The sequence below is a fragment of the Phaseolus vulgaris genome, chromosome 6 (assembly GCF_000499845.2).
Source record: "Phaseolus vulgaris cultivar G19833 chromosome 6, P. vulgaris v2.0, whole genome shotgun sequence".
Lineage (NCBI taxonomy): Eukaryota > Viridiplantae > Streptophyta > Magnoliopsida > Fabales > Fabaceae > Phaseolus > Phaseolus vulgaris.
Genome location: NC_023754.2, coordinates 15,165,471 through 15,186,186, shown reverse-complemented (window position 1 = coordinate 15,186,186; position 20,716 = coordinate 15,165,471). Strand labels below are relative to the sequence as shown.

The window sequence follows — 20,716 nt, the reverse complement described above, 5'->3', positions numbered from 1 at the left end:
ATCCAAAATCCAAAATTACCCACCACCCTGCCAAACACCTTTGAGTGTTGTAGAAGGCACCATGATTGCTCTTTTTCAATTTGCCATTGCTCCCACAATAAGAAAAAGAAACAAGAAATTATCACCATCTACCTCCCTCACCTAACAAAGTTTCTCCCCAATATCTTCGTTTTTATTTTACAAATTCAGGTTATGGAAAAAAGCTATGCCATTGTACCCTCAAAACGGCATATTTCGTGACCAATCTACCTTGTCCACCCATTTAACTCATACATGTATTTGGAGAAACAATGGTTGCCCTTTCAAAAGTCCCAAAAAAAAATAACAACTCTTTCTTTCAAAATCAAGTGAACCAAAAGGCAATGGGTTAACCTTCAATAGTCTCTCTCACAACACATACAAGGAGGGAAAAATCAACATGGGCAAAAAGAATCAAGCCTTAAATATAAACTAATCCTCTAAATGTGACGAAAGATCATTGATCATCAATGAAAACTAATTTTTGTTCTTAACTCGTATTATACATAGAGACACCATACCAACAACGTAAATTAACTCTCCTTTCACTTCTTTCTTTGCCTTCTCATCAACCTCAAGATGATTTTTAACGAAAATAAAATTTAAAAAGTAAAGAAATTTAGAGGGTTGAGGAACAACAATATCTTGAATATTTACTCACAGAAATTAAGATCATATTACCATAATCTTCATAACTGATCATCAATCATAATTTTGTTTTTCTTTTTCATTTTTCTCCGCATAGTAAAAAAAGAGGGGAAAAAGAGAAAGATAAAAAAATCAAATAAAGAGAAAAAAAATTAATAATTCCTTCGACGAACCAATACATCATCATCAGAGACAAAGAACGGTGCAGAACATATCGTTATCCATGCCACCGTTTGGAACGTCGGCATCCTCCAACGGCAACACGTTAAGATCAAACGGCAAGGGTTCTCGCCGAAACGACGACGCGGCGTTGTCGCCGTCGCCGTCTTCCACGACGGAGGATGAAGAGTCGCAGTCGCTGCGGCAGTCCTCGGGGACTACCGGCGGCGTTCGAGGGTACCTCCGGGCGACGGTCACCGGAGTCGCCCTGGGGGCGGTGGCGCGTGGGCCGCTGAAGGACTCGACGGTGCTGCTCATGCCGCTTGAGGTGGGTTGCCGGTGATCGTGAAAGGGCTCGCCGGAACCGGCGAAATACCGATGGTCGGTGAACGGATCGGGTTGGTAGAACGGCGGAGGGAGGGGGAAATTGGTCTTTGCCTTGGGCCCCCGGAGGGTTCTGGCCGCCGCGTCGTACGCACGCGCCGCATCCTCGGCAGAGTCAAAGGTTCCGAGCCAAACTCTTGCTTTCTTCAAAGGGTCTCTGATTTCGGCGGCGAACCGGCCCCACGGCCTCTTCCGGACGCCGCGGTACTTCTGTTCTTTGAAAAACACCGGCCTTGAACCGGACTCCCCGGCGTCGCCACCACCCATGTTCAAAGTTGGAATCTTTTTCGAATTCCAAGACAACCCAGAAAGCCAAAACAGCCTAGAAACGATGAAAAATGTGAGATTGACAGAGAAAAGTTGCAGCCTTTGAGGTTTCTTTGAAGGGTGGAATGTTTCTCACAAAAGGGTCCTTTGGGTTAATGCCTTATGGGTGAGGTTTTGAGGGATTGAAAGCCAGAGAAGATTATGGTGGTGGTGATGAGATTGAGAAGATGAGAGAGAAAGATGAGAATGGGTGGTAGAGGGAGAGAGGGTTTGTGGTTGAAGGAAGGTCCCATAACAACACAAAACAAAACAACACAACTCACAACAACACCTTCTCTTCATCTTCATCTATACAAAAAATATATTAATAAGATTGAGAATGGACCTCAAGAGTGTAATTTTTTCTACTTTTCTTTCTTTTCCTTCCCCTGTGGGTTTCTCAGCTGTAGTTCTAATGTTATGACCTTTCATTCCTTTTTTTTTAAATAAATTAATTAATAAATAAACCTTACTTATCCTTTATTTTTAGAATAAACAGGGTGTGCATTCATATTTTAAAAGCTTTTTATTCCATCACTAATTATATATACTGTCTATGCTATAATTATTAATTTCTGTAATGATTATACAAAACTGTAATAACAATTTTGAATAGATTTATAGTTTGAAATATTTTATTCACAAAACATACAAACTTAATTTAACTTAGTTAATTGTTTAAACTTATATATCCATATTTTATTTCATAAAGCTTATGCACATATAACATGTCATTGATGGAGTATTTTCTTTTCTTTTATTTATCTTTTTTTTATTTGGTGGGTTTTTAATACTTTTGGGGACACGTACTGTTTTTTCTTTCTCATTTGGAGGCTATGATGTGAGGTTGTGAAATGACGAGAAGGCCTTGGTATTTGTTTGTATCATGCAAGAACGTTAAATTATATTTAATATAAAAATAGAATAAACAAAAATAAAGGAAAAAATAAAAATATATACCTAATTGGAATTCACTTGCCTTTTTATTGTTTCTTCTATATTTTTATTAGATTAATCAAATTAAATTCAGAGCCACATGAATACATTTTCTAATTTGTAACTGTGGATCCTTCGTTTAACAATCTTCGATTTCTTTCTTCAATCATGCATACCAAGTCATAAATGAATAAATTATGTTCTATGAATATAAAATACAGAGTAAAGGCAAGAATATTCTCAAACAAAAGAAAAAAATTAAGTATTTTATTGTATTTAATCATATGATTAAACTAAGATAATATGGAATGTACTAATATGGTTACAACCAGCATTTTGTATTTTCTTATTACATAACTTTTGATATGAAGATTTTTCCTACACAAAAGTAAAGCATTCTCCTAAATCACTCATCTTTATCAAATTAAGATATCTTAATAGTATTATTACACTGTTACTGATAGGGGTTGGACCCCTCAAAGAATATTAATCTTTCTCAACATAATAAATCACTATTTAAATTCACACACAAAATATTGTTTAATGAAGTAGAAAAATAAATTTATATATATTTTTTTTTCAAACTTACCTTTGGTTATTGTGATTTTAAATTGAAATTTTAAAAATAAAAAAATATGAAAATCTCGACGAATGTCTAGACTCTTCTCATCAAATTCTCCACTTTTTTTATGGGTTGTAAATATTTTATCTTGTTGGTTGTGAATACTCTTTAGTGTCGGTGTTTGGTACGCTTCGGTGGGTGCTTACAAAATATTATCATTTTTTCTCAATATATGGTGGTTAAGAGTAATAAGTACTGTTAAATACGTACATTTGCTTGTTTTAGAATATATGTTTATAGCATAAACCTGAACTTGTGATTGAATCTGGTTTAACACAAGTTAATATTGACATTGGACAAATATTGCATATATTAATTACGTTAATAATTTTTTCTCTCTATTTCCTGATATGTACTCGATTTAGATGGTATACAACGGGGTTATTTGATAATGGACGCGGAGGGTACACCCACCATACATGTTTTGTCAAAAATTTCATTGTATTATATTAATAAAAAATAGTGCATTTTTTTTATAGTAGATTACAAAATTGATAATTTTCTTAAAGAGGTTCTATAAAAGGAATCATTCGAAGACATTTGATATTTATCCTTGAGAAATTTATTCTCCGAGCAACATTCAGCATAATATTTTTTTATATATTTAAGATTTTTTTTAATGGTTAGATCAATTACTAAATGTGTATATGTGTGACAAAGACTACTAGGTGACATTTAAATCAAACTATTGTGTGATATGCATGTCTAACTCGCAGGATGTTAAGCTGGTTGGTAAAAGGTTTAAGAATGTTTATCGACTTGATATATCTTGTTTTGCATCTAAAATTGATTGTCTTTTTTAACCAAAAATGAGGAATCTTGACTATGGCATAAAAGAATTGCTCATATTCACATGCATCATTTAAATAAATTGATTTTGAAAAATATTGTTGGTGGTCTACCAAGAATCAAGTTTGAAAATGATCATTTTTGTGAAGCATGCCAAAAGGGAAAACAAGTTAAAATTTCTTTCTAACTGAAAAATGTTGTTTCAACAAAGACTTTTTGAGCTACTTTACATGGATTTATTTCGTCCTTCAAGAACTATGAGCATTGGCGGAAATTATTATGCACTTGTCGTTGTAGATGATTTCTCTAGATTCACATGAACCTTATTTATTAAATCTAGAAGTGATACCTATTCTGCTTTTAAAAAGCTTTCCAAGCTTTTACAAAACAAAAATTGCAGCAATATTTGTTCAATTCGAAGTCATCATGGTGGGTGATGACTATTTTACAACATGTACCGAGTCAAAAGTGATAAATTATCCCTAATGACAGATATTGAACTCACAAGAAACAGTTCTAAAATCTCAAGTGTAACATTCACCAAATATAAGCAAATGTGTAAAAGTTTGTTTGTACCATGAATTTGTAAGAAATTAAATAAAAGCGAAGTAAATGATTTGGATGAGTCAATTGGGAAAATTGGGATTGGGGTTCAACTTCTCACTCGTTTGTATTCTCAATGAATAAAAACATATAACATTCCATTTTGAGTGATATTGATGCACATATAAAAATCATTCATATCAATTTCTCGCATACAAATTTTTTAAGAATGTCTCCTAAATATCGATTTCTCGCATATTTATAAAAACCTCTTATCATTACAAACAGATGTTATAAAGGAATTAACATTTCAAATTTATTCCTAGCATTCTAATATGGTAAGCATTATCATTTAGGTCATATGCTTAAAAGTACTTTCCAGTCAAATCTAAGGATCAAAATCATGAATAAAGATTCAAAATTTAATAATAAAATAACAATATCAATCATCGATAAAGAACAAAATATTATAAATAAATATCACCTTAATACATAAGAGTTTGAAAAAATTACTCTCAACGCCAAAGAAAAGAATTAGTCACTCATATTGGTCATTACAAGCATTGAAAGTAAGAAAAGATTCAGTGTGTTTCTCCTTTACGGATGTCTCCTCTAGGATTTTCTATCTCTCAATATCCTCCCAATGATGTATAAGGTTATGTCTCACGTCTTCTATTTAATCTAATTGAGCTTAGGCTAAGTGACATATCTCTTAAGGGAGATATTACTTGCTTAAACGAGTGTCACGAGAAAAAACCTAATTTCACTGGGTGAGTCTTGGGCGAGTTCCTCTGGAGTGATCTTGCTTGGACAAGTTTAAGCAAGTTTTCAATTCTCCAACTTTGTTTTTTTCATCTTGTCTTTAACTTGTTCATTCTCCTTTAGCCGTTTTGTCTCAATTTTCCCATAGATTCCTTAAATTAACACAAATTTTGGAATAAATCATTCATATTCATCTTATAATCCAAAAATATGTAAAAAGGTTCAATTTCCTAAATTAGAGGTTATTTTATCCATTAAAGTCCATAAGTGCCTATTTTTTTGTATGAAATATTACTGAACTATTACACTTATAAGTGAAGAGTTTCAAAATGAAAAATTCAGTTCCTTTTGTGAAAAATGGGGTATTCATCACAATTTTTTTCTCTCTAATAAATCTCTAACAAAATGGGGTTGTTGAAAGGAAAAAATATGTCTCTTGAAGAGCTTGTAAGAACTATTTTAAGTTAGTCTTCTCTACCAAAATATTTCTAGGCTGATGTAGTAAGCACAACTTGTTATGTTATGAACAGAGTACTCATTATACCTATTTTAAAGAAAACCCCTTTATGAGTTGTACAATTGTAGAAAACCCAACATTAGTCACTTAAAAGTTTTTGGCTGCAAGTGTTTTTTTTTAACAATGAAAAGGAAAACCTGGCAAATTTGATGCTAAAGCAGATGATGGAATTTTTCTTGGTTATTCTTTAAATAGTCATCCATATAGGGTGTATAATAAAAAATTAAGGATTGTTGAACAATATGTACATGTTTTATTTGATGAAACTGATCATGTGAAGCAAGATTCTTCAAGAAGGTCATAAAAGAAGATGATCAAGATGATGAATTTCAGAAATTAAAGATCTGATCAGAAAATCGACCATATAAATTTGCGATTCAACCAACTGAAATCAGAGGATATAATGACTTACCAAAGGAATGGAGAACTCCAAGGGATCTATCACTAGACAACATGATTGGTCAAATAGATAAGGGAGTATCTACACGTCATTTTCTAAATAATCTATGTGAACATATGGCATTTGTGTCAAAAAATTGATCCAAAATTTATAAATGAAGCTTTAAATGATGAAAGTTGGGTAACTACTATGCATGATGAATTAAATGGGTTTTTAGAAACAAACTTGATGAATATGGTATAATTACTATAAATAAAGTTAGGCTTGTTTCAAAAGTCTATAAACAAAAATAAGGTATTGATTATGATGAAACATTTGCCCTTGCAACAAGATTAGAAGTTGTAAGATTATTGTTTGCTTTTGCTTGTATGGGTGGCTTTAAACTTTTTCATATGGATGTAAAAAGTGCTTTTCTGAATGATTTTATCAATGAAGAAGTATTTGCCTCTCAACCTCATGGTTTTGAATATCACAAGCATCCTAAACATGTCTTCAAACTTAAAAAGGTTTTGTATTAATTGAAGCAAGCTCTTTAACAATGGTATGAGAGACTTGGCAATTTCCTCTTATCTCATGAACATGAGAAAGGAAAATTTGATAAGACTCTTTTTATTAAAAAGTCTATATTTGATATTATCTTAATTCAAGTTTATTTTGACGATATAATATTTGGAGCTACTAATGACAATCTTTGCGAAGAATTTGTATCAGCTATGTAGTGGGAATCTGAGATGCCCATGATGGGAGAATTATCATACTTCCTTAGGCTCCAGGTCAAACAGATGAAGAATGACATATTCTTAAGTCAAACTAAATACTACAAAGACATTCTGAAAAAGTTTGAAATGGAAAACTGTAAAGAAGTTGCAACACCTATGTCAACAAGTTATTACATGGATGTTGATTTGGCTGAAAGATCTGTAGATCAAACCAATTTTAAAGGGCTCATTGGATCACTTCTCTACCTCATTGCAAGCAAACCAAACATCATGTTTGTTGTATGTCTGTGTGCAAGATTCCAGTCAAATCTTAAGGAATCTCACTTCACTGTTGCTAAAACAATCCTTAAATACCTCAAAGGAACAAACAGTGTTGGTATATGGTATCCTTTTAACTCTTTTACAACCTTTATTGGATATTCTGATTCAGATTTTACAAGGTGTAAGTTAGACATGAAAAGTACAAGTGGTACGTTTACCTACTTGGTTCCAGTCTCATCTCCTGCCACAAGAAATAAGCTTGTGTTGCTCACTCAACTACAAAAGTCGAGTATATTGCTGATAGAAGTTGTTGTGCACAAATCTTATGGCTCAAACAACAACTTCAAGATTATGGTTTAAAGCTAAGCAAAGTGCCCTTGTTGTGTGATAATACAAGTGTCATCAATTTCATAAAGAATCGGGTTCAACATTCCAGAACAAAGCAGATTGAGATCAAGCATCATTTCATTTGTGATCATGTTCGGAATGGTAACTGTGAAATTAGTTTGTTGAAACGGAAAATTAACTTGCTAATATTTTTTCCAAACCTCTTCCTAGAGATAAATTTAATGTCTTAAGAAATGAATTGGAAATTATTGATTATCGGAGTTTGTCTTAAAAACTCTTTTGATATTCCTTTTGTCTTATTTTAAATTTTCTATTTGTTGAAGAAAAAAGGGGGAGAATATTTGAATGTTTGTTGTAATATTTTACTGTTATTATTTCTGCATAATTTTGTTGTTTTATGATTTACTATTTGCAAAAATTATGTTTTTCATAGTTTGTGTTGGTTATCCTGTTATACTTGTATAATTTGGATTGCTTGGTCTTTCCTTTATTTTTTTTGTAGGATCTCCTTGTGCCAAAATCTACAACACAACACCATGAATTTGTCTTCATCAAATAGGGGAAGATTGTTGACCAAGAAACTTTGATGAACCAAATTTGCCTTAAAGACTTGAAGCTTTTAACATATTGATTTATCGTATCAATTGATTTTAAACAATTAAAGTTTCTAAATATTTAAAAATGATTTGTTTTCTATTTTTTCTTTTCTCTTAAGTGAAATCAACCAGTTATTTCGATAAAAGAACCGGTTTAGATTTTGTAGATCTTAAAGAAAACAATAAGTTATTTCAAAAATCAATTAAATATTTTTAACAGAATTCTGTTATATTAATCGATCAGATTTTAATTGATACAACTATTTTCATTAAATGATCAAACTATTTTTACAATCATTATTACCTTATATAAGGATGTAATCTAATAATTTCAAATAAGAAATTCATAAGAGAGAAAAACATAAAGTTTTAAAATCATTCTTGGAGATTCAGTTTGATTCTTGGATCATTCTTCTTTTGTAAAGTAGGTTTCTGGGTTTGCATTTCTATTGTGCTTCATTTCTAATAATCCAGGTGTATTCAAAATGTATTCTTTTCACTATATTTTGGTGCAAGCAGATTCAAATAGGGTTTCTAAATTTTGTGTGTGGTTAAGAGTGTTGTGTACTCTTGTAGGGTTCAAGATCAACTCTCTTGACTGTTTTTGTAAACCTTGTGTGTTTGCTTTAGTGAATTCTCATTGGTTTGTTGAGGATTGGATGTAGATCTAGGTTGAAGAGTGAACTAGTATAAATCTCCCGTGCAGTCTCTCTCACTCTCACTCTGATATTTTTTTATCAATTGCTTTACAATGTTCTTTGTTTAAATTAATTTGTTAAATTCTCATAGCAACTAGTTTATATTTTGAAAATATGTTTGTTGTGCTTTTCATAATCAGTTGAACAGATAAATTAATTAGTTGATTTTATTAAGATTTCAACCTGACTCCAGTATTTGCAAAATATTTTCAAAACAATTCCCCCCTCTTGTTTTAGGCCACCTATTCTAACATTATTAATTTCACCAAAAGATGATGAAACCACTTTATTATTGATAAATCAAGAAAAGGTAAATGTGCCAGTCCCAAAAACTTTAAAGAATAATGAAATCATTATCGGATTAAAGTTGATACTAGAGCCTGTTTTAATTGAAGTAGACACAATAACTGAATTCTCAACAAGAGCGATGAAAATAACCCTTACCCCTCTTAGAAATAGTCGTCCATCAATTAGGAATTCTAAATTTAGCATAGTCAAAATCTTCATTTGATAGACAAAGCTTCCCCATTTCTAGAGAATTAGCTTTAAAAGGAATACGACAAGATCATACATTTCCAACCCCATAAATTAAATGCAACAAACAAATATCTATTACAATTCAACAAAATCTCAAGATTTTCCAAAAAGATCTGATTTTAGTCATATGATAGAATATATATATATATATATATATATATATGTGTGTGTGTGTGTGTAAATAATTTCAAGAAAATAAAAATAAATAAAAAATAAACATATAATTATTTTCTATCTCCTGAGTCTATCTCTGTTGAGATGGTTCTTCTACAATATCATCCACTCTTGTGTAATACACGATATAGAAGATGAATTAGAGTTTAAAAAATTTGATACATGTATATGTTAAATTATACACATATATTGCATTTACATCTCATTCATGACTCTAATGGATACAATTATAATTCAATCATTAAACATCTATCAGAATCAAGTGTCTAACTCTTAGGTCATTGACTACCTCTCATGTCACAAGTTACTAACATCAATGTCATAGATACTCAACTATAGTTTCGAAAAACTCATGCGTTAATTTAGACTCAGAAATATTCATTTGTCATAATACTTTTACGAAGTTGTAATCACAACAAAGCTATATAAGAGGAACTCAGTCCACTCATATGACAGGATAAATCCTTATGACCTACCAAACATATTTATTTTCACACGAGACTAGGTCACATAAAACTCTTTCTACTCTCACCACCTAATATTTTCCTCTATGTGAGCCTAATGTCAATAGAGTCAAGATCATCACCTCCTTTAGAATCTCAAATTCAATACAAAACCTAAACATCTCAACATAGTATTGCCTCCCTAAAATTAACTATGTTCATCACACACCACATGTCATATCACAATCATACCATCATGGATTTTCATTTATACATATACATCCAAATCAATTTAAAGGTTAATAAATTAAAATTAATATTCATTACATTATAATAATATTCAAATACCATATATTGATAAAATATAATGATATGATAAAAAAATTTAGCTTTTAGAAACATTTAAAAACATGTTTCTTCAAAGTTTAGGAAAAACTATTTTGCTCAACCAAGACTTGGCTTGCCTAACGAATTAAACATATGTTGCAAGTTGCCCAACCATCATTTTGCTCGCTCAACAAAAGGAATTATTGGGCCTAGTGAATTTTAGTTGTCCAACAAAAATTATGTTTGTCCAACGACCACAGTATTCACCTAGCGACTACACCACTAGAAGTTTACATAAAAACAACTCCCTTAGCGAGAATTTACTCGCGTAACAACAAAAAATTTCTAATTTTCAATTAAGTGAATTTCAACCAGCGAGAGTTGGCTCGCTTAATGAAAAAATCACTGAGAGTTTTTATTTCAACAACTCGTCCAACTTATTTGACTCACTAAATCTCTCAAGTTTTCAATTAATTGATTTTTATTTGGCAAGAGTTTTGTTCACCCAATAATTCAAAAATTATGCATAATATGACAAGTTGTCCAATTGGTTCAAATTGTGATTTTTCTTCATTTTTTATACCTAACACAAAATGTTTTGTTCCAAAATAACAACAACTTGAAGCAATTTACTCAATTGAAGTATACAAATTTTATCTCAAATACTTCGAACTCTTCAATATCTCAAACATACCATATATAACTAACTAGAATGTCTACAAGAAACATTTAATCAATTTACATCATGAACATATTTAACATATCACCAAACATTTATCTCAAGATCCAAACAATTTGATTATATTCAAACAATACACAATCCCTACATAACATCAAATATTGTGACTACATCATTTTCCCATCCAAATAATCTACCCTAAGGTACTATCAAAATTTAACTTGCATAAATCAAGTTTAAGTTTTCAACTCTACTTTTATTAAACATGTATAAAAAAAACACTTTTATTAAAAAATCTAAATGTACCCATGTTTTTAAACTAACAAATATCCATCTTTATCCTATAAGAACCATACACGAGATCTTTAGTCCACATGCATGCAAAACTTCTCAAAACTAACTTAAGAAAATGAATAAAGAGAGAAACTTAATCAAAAACAAATTTATGTTCAAATTCTTATATTATTTTAGGTAAAACTTAATTTTTTTCTAATCAAATTATTACTCAGAAATTTCTAAAAGTTTCATTTATTTTAAAATTATATGTGCAAACAATATATTTTATTATAACATAGGTCAAGTTCTCTTTACAAAATAATTATTCATCAAAACATAGTATAAGTCTATTTTCAAATTCAAATGTATCATGCTAATAATCCTTATCCACACCTAATAATTAAAACTAAAAGAGAAATATATTTCTTCTTTGTTTCTAGTTTGATTCACGAATCATGTGCACTTGACTAAAAGTAATAGGAGACGAATCAAACTTGATAAAGTGGATCTTATTTCCAATTAAAGTTTTCAAGGTAGAAGCAAAGACAAGAAATTTGTACAAGCAAATCAAATATTATTATAAAAGCTTATCTGACCCATTAATCATCATCGCTTACGGAAATTGCTTTTGAATGATTATGACTCAAGTAATTATGTTCTTAATGGAACAAGATTTACAATGAGGAAAGAAACCAACCATGCATGATTAATACCCAATTCTGTCTATAATTAAAAGCTAATTAAACTATAGCTATATAGTATATTAGCTATCAAATAGTATTTTAAATATTCAATCTTTATATATAAATTCGATTAGAATTATTGGAATTTCACTTTTGAAAATTGGTCCTATATTATATTTTAGATTAAATATATTTTTTGTTTCTTTACTATAATAAAATTAATTTTTGTTCTCACTCCAAACTTTAAACTTCATGCATATTTGTAATAAGAAAATTATTTAAATAAGTCTTTATCATTATTATTTTTTCACACATAAAATAAATTTTCAGTATGTTTTATAATATTATAATATACATGTCAACGAGTAAGCATAAAATATTAATAATTTAGTACACAATGAAAATTTGTTTACCATGTAAAAAAAGATAATAATTTATTTTAGTATTCTTTTTTACCACAAGTATTGAGAATGTCTAAAATTTGAATTAGTAATAAAAATAAATTTTGCGTAAAGTCAAAGTAAGAGAAAAAGACATATTTAATCTTTGTATTTTTAATATTATTTTTAAATATTTTAGTAGGGAGAACTTACGATTAAAACATATATACCCGAAGTTGGAATAAACTTCATTTGATCCTATCCTTTGTGTGTAAATCACGATGATTGAAGTTAACGTTTTCTTGTAATTTTGTTTATGTGGAATCGAATTTTGTTGGAAATGTTGCCATTTTATTTATTCTCTTTCTTTTTGTTTTTGGACTATTATGATTCTTAGTCTTTAAGTCATTTTTTTATAGCTAAAATACATTTTTTAATTAGATGTAAATAATTCAAAAAAGTTGAATCTCTATATATATATATAATTTAAACTATTAATAGTTTTTTTAAGCTATCTTGTGTTCTTTCATAAGAATGACCGATGTAATAGGAAATTATTGTTGGATCTGTTGGAGATCCCACATCGACTAGAGATTAGAGTCTTTCATTGTATATAAGTGGGTGCAAACCTCAACCCTATGAGCCGGTTTTATGGGGTTGAGTTAGGCTTAAAGTCCACTTCGTAATATGGTATCAGAGCTATTTCGAGTCTATCTTAGCGAGTATTTGTTGGGCCTATCGTGCCACCCGCTATCGGACCACCCAAAATATATAGTCCCACGCACGAGTGGCAGTCTCGGCGTGAGGGGGTGTGTTGGAGATCCCACATCGACTAGAGATTAGAGTCTTTCATTGTATATAAGTGGTTGCAAACCTCAACCCTATGAACCGGTTTTATGGGGTTGAGTTAGGCTTAAAGTCCACTTCTAGGATCATTTTGTAAAAATTTGACAGGTCAACAATAATCATAATATTGTAAACACATTTAGTCTTTTACAAATAGATTAAAAAGAATGTTATAGAATAAAATAAACTTACATTGTTTTTTTTTCAAAAGTTTGAAAATTTAGGATGAAAATAAAAACAAAGGAGAAACTTACCTTCCTTAACAGTTTGGACAGTAAGTGTTATTCTCCAATCTTATTTAGAGTGTTATTTTTACAATATACAATTTAATAAGATGCATAATACTAATGTGAAACTCTATGATTGGAGAATAATATTTACAGTGCTGTATAAGAGTTATTTTTTGAAAAAAAAAACATAAATAATATATTTCATAAGTGTTATTCTCCGATTCATATTAGTTTCACCTAAATATTATATTATTTATACCATGTATTTAATAAGAGACATATCATGAAAGTGAAACTCTAAATATTTATTGAACCATGGTATTTAAATACTTATAGTACTAAGTTTTGTATTAAAATGAATAAAGCTTGCATACGTTACCATAGGTATTCCTATAAGAAAAGAAAAAAATAATTATTCTTTTATCATATTTAGAATTTTACCTTAATAATACATAATCTATTCAATAAAAAAAAATTAAGGTTATCATTGATTCTATGTTTGTCTTTCTTTTCTCTAAATTTTTATTTTTCGTTGTAATTAATTGTTTTCGGATAATTATTGAGATTTATTAGGCAAGGAGATTTCATTATTATTATTATTTTGTATAATAAGGATATCTTCTATCAATAATTAAAAATTATTTTAGAAAAATGAAGTTATAATTTGTCATAAAAGTATAAAAGTATAAAAAGAAGTTATACAATACTATACTATTTTATCTGGTTCTTCTTTAAATATTATAATTTAGTTTTTGTTTATTTATCCTTTACAAAAGAAATGAATGAAGCTAGTATTATATATTTATTTATTGGAACAAGTGTTAAGGGAATCGAACTGAATGAGAGTATTTATTTCATAGAGACAAAGAGAAGATGACAAAACTATTATATAGGCAACAAATCACATTCATTCATTTCCAAGATGATAAGAAAAACCCAAAAGTGTTTGAAAATAAAAAAAAATAAAAATTTATAGAGAAATGGTTTAATAGAGGTAAATATTATATATTTTAAAATAAATATTCAATTTTGAAATAATCAATTTAAAAAAAATAGAAAACATACTCACGTAGAAAGGAAGGATATAAGTGTCATTTCACTCACCTTTCGGCCAAGTGCACATAAAACCATGCAATCTTAAGAAAAGCATGTTGACCGTTGACCAATGCTCAGCGTGGACCCTACCACACCAGATCCATTCACCCACTGATAAGGGACACGTCACCAACGTCAGCATTTTGAATTCGGATCCGGTTATGCATATGAACCGGTTCAGTGGATACAGACACGTTTGGACAAAAAGCAGGATCTAAGGGATTCTTTCTCACACCACAAGAAAGAAAATAACTTTTCTTATTCAAACCCACATGCACTAGTTTTCTTCATTTTTTAAGATTTAAATATATTTCTGTTTTTCATCAAATTTTAAATCTTATTTTCGTCTTTTACTCCAAACTTTGTTTAAATAGTGTTTTTTATCTGGGAAATAAAGTGATTTAGATATTTCTTTTTATTAATTACATTATTTGTGATGTGCAAGTTACTTTTAGTGAGTGTTTACAAAAATTAAATTTATTATCTATTTTTATGTGTTTATCTTTTAATTTTAAAATGTTAAAAATTTTGATCTGAGATAAAAATATTTAATAATATATAAATAGGTGTAAATTTTGTCTTATGTATCTTTTTTATAAGGTTAAGTTATATTTAAATTTTATTTTTTAAAATGATATCATAGTTATTTAAAGTTTATTTTTTTTCAATAGTTTGTTGAATTTATCTGACCATCTATTACGAGACTATTCATAAATATATAATCTCATCATACACAAATTGACATATTTTAAATCTTAAGTATTAGACTTAAAATACATTTCTAAAAGAAAAAAAAAGTTTTCTTAAGAATCTAATTTGATTATAAATTTTTTAACATTTTAATAAACTAAACTAAGTAGAGTTCACTAAAATTTTGATAAAGATTGAAAGAATACAAAAAGTTTTCCAAAATTTAAACAAATTTGTTGAATGAATATCTCATGTGAGATTAATTTAAATTTATAAACTATTGAATCTCTTAAACAAAAATATTTACAAAATAATTAAAAATAAACGAAATATATAATTGATTGGTTACTATAGTTTCATAGAAGATATAATTATTGAGTATTAACTCAATGTTGTTAGTATATATATATATGTATATATATATATATGTATATATATATGTATATATATATATATATAACTCAATTCGATAAATTTAATATAGTTATATCTCCATGGTCTAAGAATAGTCGGATACATCATTAAACAAGTAGTAGTGTGTAATAATTTTTAAATATTTATTTATTTTTTAAAATTTTAGATGAATATGATTTTTTTTCTCGGATTAAAAAATGTTTCAATCTTTCAAATATTTGAAAGATTCGCTTCTAATATTTGAAGTCGAAAATATTGAGAAAAGAGAAGAAAAATAGTGACGTGGCTTTACCAACATTTTCACATATGTTTAATTTCGAGGCTCACGTTTTTGTTAAAAGATATTTTTTAAAAAGTAGGAAAATAATTTTATAAGTTAAATAATGAAAATAAATTTACGATATAGTTAGTTGGAATGATTAGGTGGGGTGGGTAACGGGTATACATATTGCATTGGTATGCATGGTGGAAAGTGGGTGAGTGTAATTGATGGGTTCAGGGATTTACACTGTTTTTCTGCTCAATGGAAGTTGCACCATATTTTATAAAATTTGTAATATTTTTCACTAATTCTTTTTACAATTTTATTTCTTAATGTTTAATTCTTCACAATTTTAGTTTTTTTAAGTAATTGTGATGAATTTTATTTTTTGTTCAAATTTTAATTAAAAAATATGAAATGGCTGCAATTTTTACTTATATAAAAAAATCACAAATATAATGTTTTTTTTATTATTTTCACATTCTCATATTTCAAGTAATTATGAAAGATCACGGGGTGATTTTGAAAAAAAATATAAATTAAAATTTTAAGTTATATATATATTAAATTTGTAACTATTAGTTTCATTTATAAAATTTTACTATTTTTATCATTTTTTTAATTTTAAAATCATTTCTCATATTTTCTCAAATAAGAAGTTATATATATATATATATATATATTAGAGTTCATGACAATTTAAACATAAAAGATTTTGTTTTTGAGTAAGTTTTTTTTATCTAATGTGTTTAGATTTTGTTTTTTCTATCACTTATATATAGGTAATACATTGGATTGGTGGTCTAATATATATATGGAAAAAAATGATATCTTGAAATAAAAAAAGAAGTTGAATTATCATGATACTTACACTTGTTTTTATGACTTATCCTCCATTACTTCTTTGTTTTTCTATGGTTTTTAAGCCTAGTTTACCTTTCTTTACCTTAGCCTCATTACATCCCTTATAAAGTCCTCTTAATCTCTAATTGCATGTTTTTCAATTGTTGTGAATATTAGAGTCTTTCTAAGCATATGGTAGTGTCTGTCTGCATGAGTGTTGAGTGTAAATACAAACCCTAAACACTTGAGAGTTGGAGAGTGTCTAGCGAAGTTCTGTCAATTTTGATTCAACATTTAATTTTCAATTACCTGCTTGTATATTAAAATATAGGAATTTTCCATTCACATTTTTCTTGATTCCTTGATTTCTTAAAATATCATGTTTGTCATTATGTGTTCTTAGAATCTGCTATTTGTTATTTGCATTATTTTTATCTTTTATTTTCTTTTTAAACCTTAGAGTGTTTTGTCGTAAAGTGCAAAAGGATAAGTGTGGGGGTATTTGATGAGCATATGTTTATTTACACTCAATAGTTTTAATCATAGATTATTGGACTATAACAATAAATAAATCTATTGTTTTAATTAATATTCATAAAATTGGGTTTATTTAGGCCTTAACTATCATTTATGTTAATTTTGTGTATTTAGAGTAAATGGTCTGAAAGAAGTCTCTACCTTTGTGAATAGGCAAAAGTCCAAGTTACTTCTTTGAATCAAAACAGAAAACAAAATTTGAGGAGAAGAAGAAGGAAATAAAAGCTACAATATCTCAAAAACAGAATTTGAAGCAAATCTTCTGCAAAATACAAGAATTATGGAAAGTTGGAAACTGTTAACCAAATCTAAACTACAATATTTTCCCAAGATCCTTGGAGCAGAAAAACCTATAAAAGAACACAAGCATCAATGAGAAAAGGGGAGCTTCATAGGGTTTTTTTAGTTTATTTTCTTCTTTGTAATTCTTTTGTTTTGCCTCCGCATGGAAGGCTAAACCTTTTTGGTTGATTCCTTTGTAATTTCCCATTGAGTTATGAGGTTTTAGTCAATAAAAATTTTGTTTTTCAATTCTCTATGGCAGTTGTTTTAATATTCTAATCCCTTGTGAGAGGTTGTACTAGAATGCATGCTTAAGAGTCTTCCTTATCTTAAACTTTGGTTTCTTAGTTAGTTCGCATTGCTCTACTTAATTTCTTGGGCACATGATTCAAGAGAGAGGAGATAAGCATTCCCATGGAGTATACACATGAAACAAAGTGGGTATTTATTAAACCAGTAGACGCATGCTTTACTGGTGAGCTTCAGTTGAATTAGATTGATACATGTTCAATCTGGTTTAGCTCTGTTGGAGGATTGAGAAAAGATTAATCTTTAGAGAACCTGTGAAGAATTCAATGGTGGAAGAACTTGGGATCAACCGCTTTTTATTTGTTGTTCTAATCTCTTTTATATTTTCTGTACAATTATCTCAACCTCTTTTATCTTTATTGTTATTGCTAACTTTTATTACTTGCAGATAGATTCTAAACATCGATCCATTAATTTCACTATTGGATTCGTTGGGAGACAACTTAGGGTCACCTGACCACGATTATATTATCATCTTTCTAGCGGTAGACAGGTCTACGTTAGAATCATATTTAATTTGACTGCTAAACAATAGTGTTCTCGCTGGTTGGCTTAGTCGTTGTTGACTTCAAAGGCAGATGGTGGCTCCTCCTATCTCCTGGTGGTTTCCGCTCTCTCCTTGGGTAGCTGAAAGTGGCTCCGTTGAAATAGAGGGGTCCTACCTGTTGATTGCACTTCGACGATCAAGTCAGTACTGGGCTAAGAAATAATAAAGTATGTAAAGCAGTTTTAGTCTTAGAAACGTTACCACCCTTTATATAGGTTGTAACTAGGTCAACTCCCTGTCCCACGAGAATCTTTTCTTTAGTGGAATTAGGGTTACTGGTGAGGCATCCTATGATGCGTTGCACAAGCTTAGCGCAGCTGCGACACAAGACTTGCCTCTTTTGGAGTGCAAAATCTCTAACAGTATGGTCGTCAGGGTATCAACTCATGTACCAACGTTAAGGGGCCATCTGTTCTATGGGTGCCCTAAGTATTCACGTGACAAGCATGCAGTTTACCCTTGGAAACCCTAACCCTAACAGGCCTTAGTGCCTCCAAGGGTTATTTACTTGTGTTAGACCTGAACATGTTATACACACCACATGCATGAATCCTCTCATGACTTGGATCTCTCTTGTATCTGGGTGTTAACTCATGTTAACTCATACTATTTGTGGGGCCCAACTTACATGGCCCATTATTATTGTCGGACCACCGAGGTCTGATGTCGACCTCTTCTTCAGCCGATGTCTGAGGTTTGGCTAGTACAAATAGCTATCAAATTTGGCACCGTTTTTAGGAAATCCAATTTGATTTTAGTTATCAGGGTTTTTTTTATCTGCATATTTAACTTGTGTTTTCTTCTTATTAGTTTTTATTTATTTAGTATAGCCTAAAAAAACTAAAAAAATCTAATATTCAAGATATTCTTTTTCTTATTTTATTTTACCTCCTAATATCTCTTATCTTTATCTTGTTTTGATTTGTTTTATTTTATTTTATCTCCTTATATCTCTTATCTTTATTTTGTTTTTATTTTATTTCTTTATATCTTTTATCTTAATCTTATTTTGCTTTCCTTTATTTTATATATATTCTATTTTTAATTTTTTTCTGTCATTTTTATTTTTTTCTGTTTTTATTTTTATTTATATTGTTTATTTTTATTTTCTATATTTTATTTATTTTTGCATTTTTTCCTTCTCATTTTTTAAGCATTAAGTATAGCATTTAAATGAGTTTTTTTTTATATAGGATTTTGCATTTAGGGTAGACACTTCAGTTGCTACTCTTTGATTCTTTCTTAAATTGAAAGCAATTCGGGAAGGGTTTGGCTAGGAAAGACTTGGTTTTTAAGTTAGTCCACATGTGACTCACCTCTCTTTCCTGGAAGTTTACTTGGTTTGCTTTTCAATTAAAAAAACAGTTTACTCTGAGACGTCTAATAGGTGTCGGTGTCCATAAAATAGATTCGTTTTCAATTAAAAAATGGAACGATAATTGGTTGAAGAAATTTACAATTATGATATGCATTATGAGCCATATTTGCAACAACCTTCACAATTTTATGAGCAACTTCTACAACAATGCGAGTCATATTTTCAACAACATCAACATTATAATCCATATTGTGAGCAATCTCAACAACAACCATATTGTCAACAATACTATTTTGATGAAAGTCAAACACCTATCAACAATACTTCCAATTCTGTTTTTTAGATATTGTAGCTTTTATTTCCTCGTTCTTCTCCTCAATTTTGTTTTCTGTTTTGATTCAAAGAAGCAACTTAGACTTTTGCATATTTGACTCATTCACAAAGGTAGAGACTTCTTTCAAACCATTTACTCTAAAAACACAACATTAACATAAATAATAGTTAAGGCACAAATAAACCAAATTATATAAATATTAATTAAAACAGTGCATTTATTTTGAGTCCAGAAATGTTCAAACCTCAACGGTTATAGTTTTTGCACACTACAAAAAATAATTAAATAGAAATCAAATAATTAGTTACTATATTAACTAAGTTAGATACAATTTTATAAATTAAAAAATTATTTGTATCTATAGTAGTTTCTATTATTAATAAAAATTTATAAACTAGTTTCTAAATGCTATCTAACATTAGCTACCAAGGTTTTAGCTACTAATTACTTTAGATTCTAAATTAGTCACTATAAAGACTAATTTAGAATATGAAATAGTTAGTAACTAAAACATTGGTAGCTAATGTTAGATTAAAACTTAGAAACTAGCTTATCAATTTTTAGGTTTAATTACCTTTTTGGTCCCTACATTTAGGGTCAATATTCAATTTGCTACAATGGTTTTTTTAAAAAAAACAATTTGGTCACAAGGTTTGTTAAAAAGTATACAATTTGATCCTTTATGTTAAATTCAGATAAACAATGTTAACTAATGATGATGTGGCAAGTGTGAGTGACACTGTTATGCACATATGTCTTCACATCAGAGTTTCATCATCACCCTTAACCCTAATCACTATTTTC

The 20,716-nt window shown here is 29.3% G+C and overlaps 2 protein-coding genes across 2 annotated transcripts; one reads left to right on the top strand and one right to left on the bottom strand.

Moving 5' to 3' along the window:
• Positions 1 to 649: 649 nt before the first annotated feature.
• On the bottom strand, positions 650 to 1,847 carry LOC137831262 (ethylene-responsive transcription factor 3-like). The gene has a single exon (XM_068638861.1). The coding sequence runs from the start codon at positions 1,474 to 1,476 to the stop codon at positions 853 to 855; it is 624 nt and encodes a 207-aa protein (XP_068494962.1). The 5' UTR covers positions 1,477 to 1,847; the 3' UTR covers positions 650 to 852.
• Positions 1,848 to 6,815: 4,968 nt separating this feature from the next.
• On the top strand, positions 6,816 to 7,424 carry LOC137833444 (uncharacterized mitochondrial protein AtMg00810-like). Its single transcript, XM_068641795.1, has one exon. It carries the CDS (start codon positions 6,816 to 6,818, stop codon positions 7,422 to 7,424), a length of 609 nt encoding a protein of 202 aa, XP_068497896.1.
• Positions 7,425 to 20,716: the final 13,292 nt, after the last annotated feature.